Below are 1,940 nucleotides of genomic sequence, written 5' to 3'. Positions count from 1 at the left end.
AGGGCTGCCATCTCCTCTGTGAGGTTTTTCACCTTTAGGAAGAAGGGAGCGAGTGTAAATCAAGGAAGTAGATACAGAAGTCCTGGAAGAGCACGGGGCTCTTTTCTGGAGTGTGGGTGAGATTTTCTGCCTCATACCTTGTTTTCAGTGGCGTGTTTTTCCTTCTCCACCTTGGCCAGTGTTAGCTCAAGGTCATCAATATCTTTCTTCAGCTCTGAACATTCATCCTCCAGTTTTCTCTTCTTGGCTGTCAGCTCAGCATTGATTTCCTCCTCATCCTCAGCTCTTTCAGTCACCTCTTTAATTTTGGCTTCCAGCTGGATTTTGGTTTTGATGAGTTGGTCACACCTTTCCTCAGCATCAGCCAGAGCATCAGCTTCCTATTAGGGAAACATAGTTTCATTTGCGAGTCTCAGGTATTTGCAGTTTGGTGTGTCCAGTAGAGGAAAAGAAACATGGAATTACTCTTTTTTTACACGGTATCAGAGTACGTTTTTATTCTGATTATTTTTTTTGCTTTCATTAATTATTCTCTCTTGCTGTTGTCAAAGATAAGATGATAGTTTCTAGTATTACTTTTTCCTAAGAGATTTGATTACTTTCTCTGGAAATTGAGAACTGAGTATAATTGCGTACAGATTTGGGGGTTGTTTTTTTTTAATCTCCCTAAAATCCTTCTTTGGCAATACTGACTTTGAATAATTTTTTTGTGCCAGATAAATTGATATATTGTCTAGATGCAATTCATAGTTTCAATTTGAATCTGACTTTTTTTTGAATCTGTGAAGACACAAGAATAATGTTTAAATATTGCCCAATCTTTTGATGACAGAATCACAGAATGAGCCGAGTTGGAAGGGACCCACAAGGACCATCAAGTCCAACCTCTAGGCCTGCACAGGACCATCCCCAAGAGTCACAGCATTTGATCTTCCAATGGAAATTGGAGGCACACATAGGCCTGCCAGAATGCCGGGGGGGGGTTTGTGTCTTCCTGGAATAGTGGTTGCAGAAAGACAGGTGACATTACATGTATCGTAAGAAATGACATAAAGCATATTTGGGCAACTGATTGAAACCAAAGTTGTCAGAGAATTGCTCTACAGACTCTGTTAACTGTATATACTAAATCTCCAGTGATTACAGTTGGACCTTATATTGTGAGCTTTTATGGAGAAACAGACTTATGGGCTTACCATGCTTCAAAAGTCCTTCCCAAGCTGGAACATCATATTATAATGTTGACACTGAGTGGTTTGAATTTTACCTTTAGTGATTCATATTAAAATATTTTCTAAGAAAATTTATTGTGTAGCATGAGAGTTATGTACTCTGAGAATACCTGGAAGAAACATAAATAATACTTACAGATTGCACTTGGAGCTGCAGATCATTTTTTTCTTGCATTAGAGAAGCCATTTTCTCCTCCAGCTCCTTCCGCTTTGCCTCAGACTTTGCAAGCTCTTCCTTGGTTTTCTCAAACTCTCCCTTCATGTTGGCCATCTCCTTCTCAGACTCTGCACTCTTCAGCAAGGGCTTGATCTTGAAGAACAGCTTCATCCAGGGCCAGTGTTTGACGTTCATGAATGCACGAACGTTGTACTGGATGCAGAAGATGGACTCTCTGGAGCATAATTCACATGTACAATGAATATTTTCAGTTTGAAAAGTGTCAACACTTTCCCCCAACCACAGTGAGTTTAACTGAAGACGAGGAATGTGTACCTTCTCTCCACCATTCTCCGGTACTCCACCCTCATCAGGTAACCCCTGCACACGGCCTGTGTGCGGGTGATGAGCTGTGCCAGCTTCTCATCCCTCATCTCCTCCAGGAGCCCCAGCAGCCCAGCTTTGAAGAACACCTTAGAGAGGGAATGTTGCAGCACATCGCTGTCAGGCCGGGCAAAGCACAGGCACAGAGTGAGTGAGGGAATGGGGGG

At 42.1% G+C, this 1,940-nt stretch overlaps 1 protein-coding gene across 1 annotated transcript in view; it reads right to left on the bottom strand.

Moving 5' to 3' along the window:
* LOC108507720 (myosin-1B-like) overlaps positions 1-1,940 on the bottom strand; it is a 19,317-nt gene that overhangs the window by 6,966 nt on the left and 10,411 nt on the right. Inside the window, exons 18-21 of the mRNA XM_017835938.1 lie at positions 1,726-1,920; positions 1,369-1,624; positions 138-380; positions 9-32 (exon numbers count right to left, since the gene is read on the bottom strand). Of these exons, the coding sequence (XP_017691427.1) occupies positions 9-32; positions 138-380; positions 1,369-1,624; positions 1,726-1,920 (718 nt within the window). The remainder of the gene's footprint in view (positions 1-8; positions 33-137; positions 381-1,368; positions 1,625-1,725; positions 1,921-1,940) is intronic.

Source organism: Lepidothrix coronata, unplaced genomic scaffold (assembly GCF_001604755.1).
Source record: "Lepidothrix coronata isolate B3197 unplaced genomic scaffold, Lepidothrix_coronata-1.0 Scaffold267, whole genome shotgun sequence".
Taxonomy (NCBI): domain Eukaryota; kingdom Metazoa; phylum Chordata; class Aves; order Passeriformes; family Pipridae; genus Lepidothrix; species Lepidothrix coronata.
The sequence above is the reverse complement of the archived record's forward strand: the minus strand, read 5'-3'. Positions and strand labels throughout refer to the sequence as shown.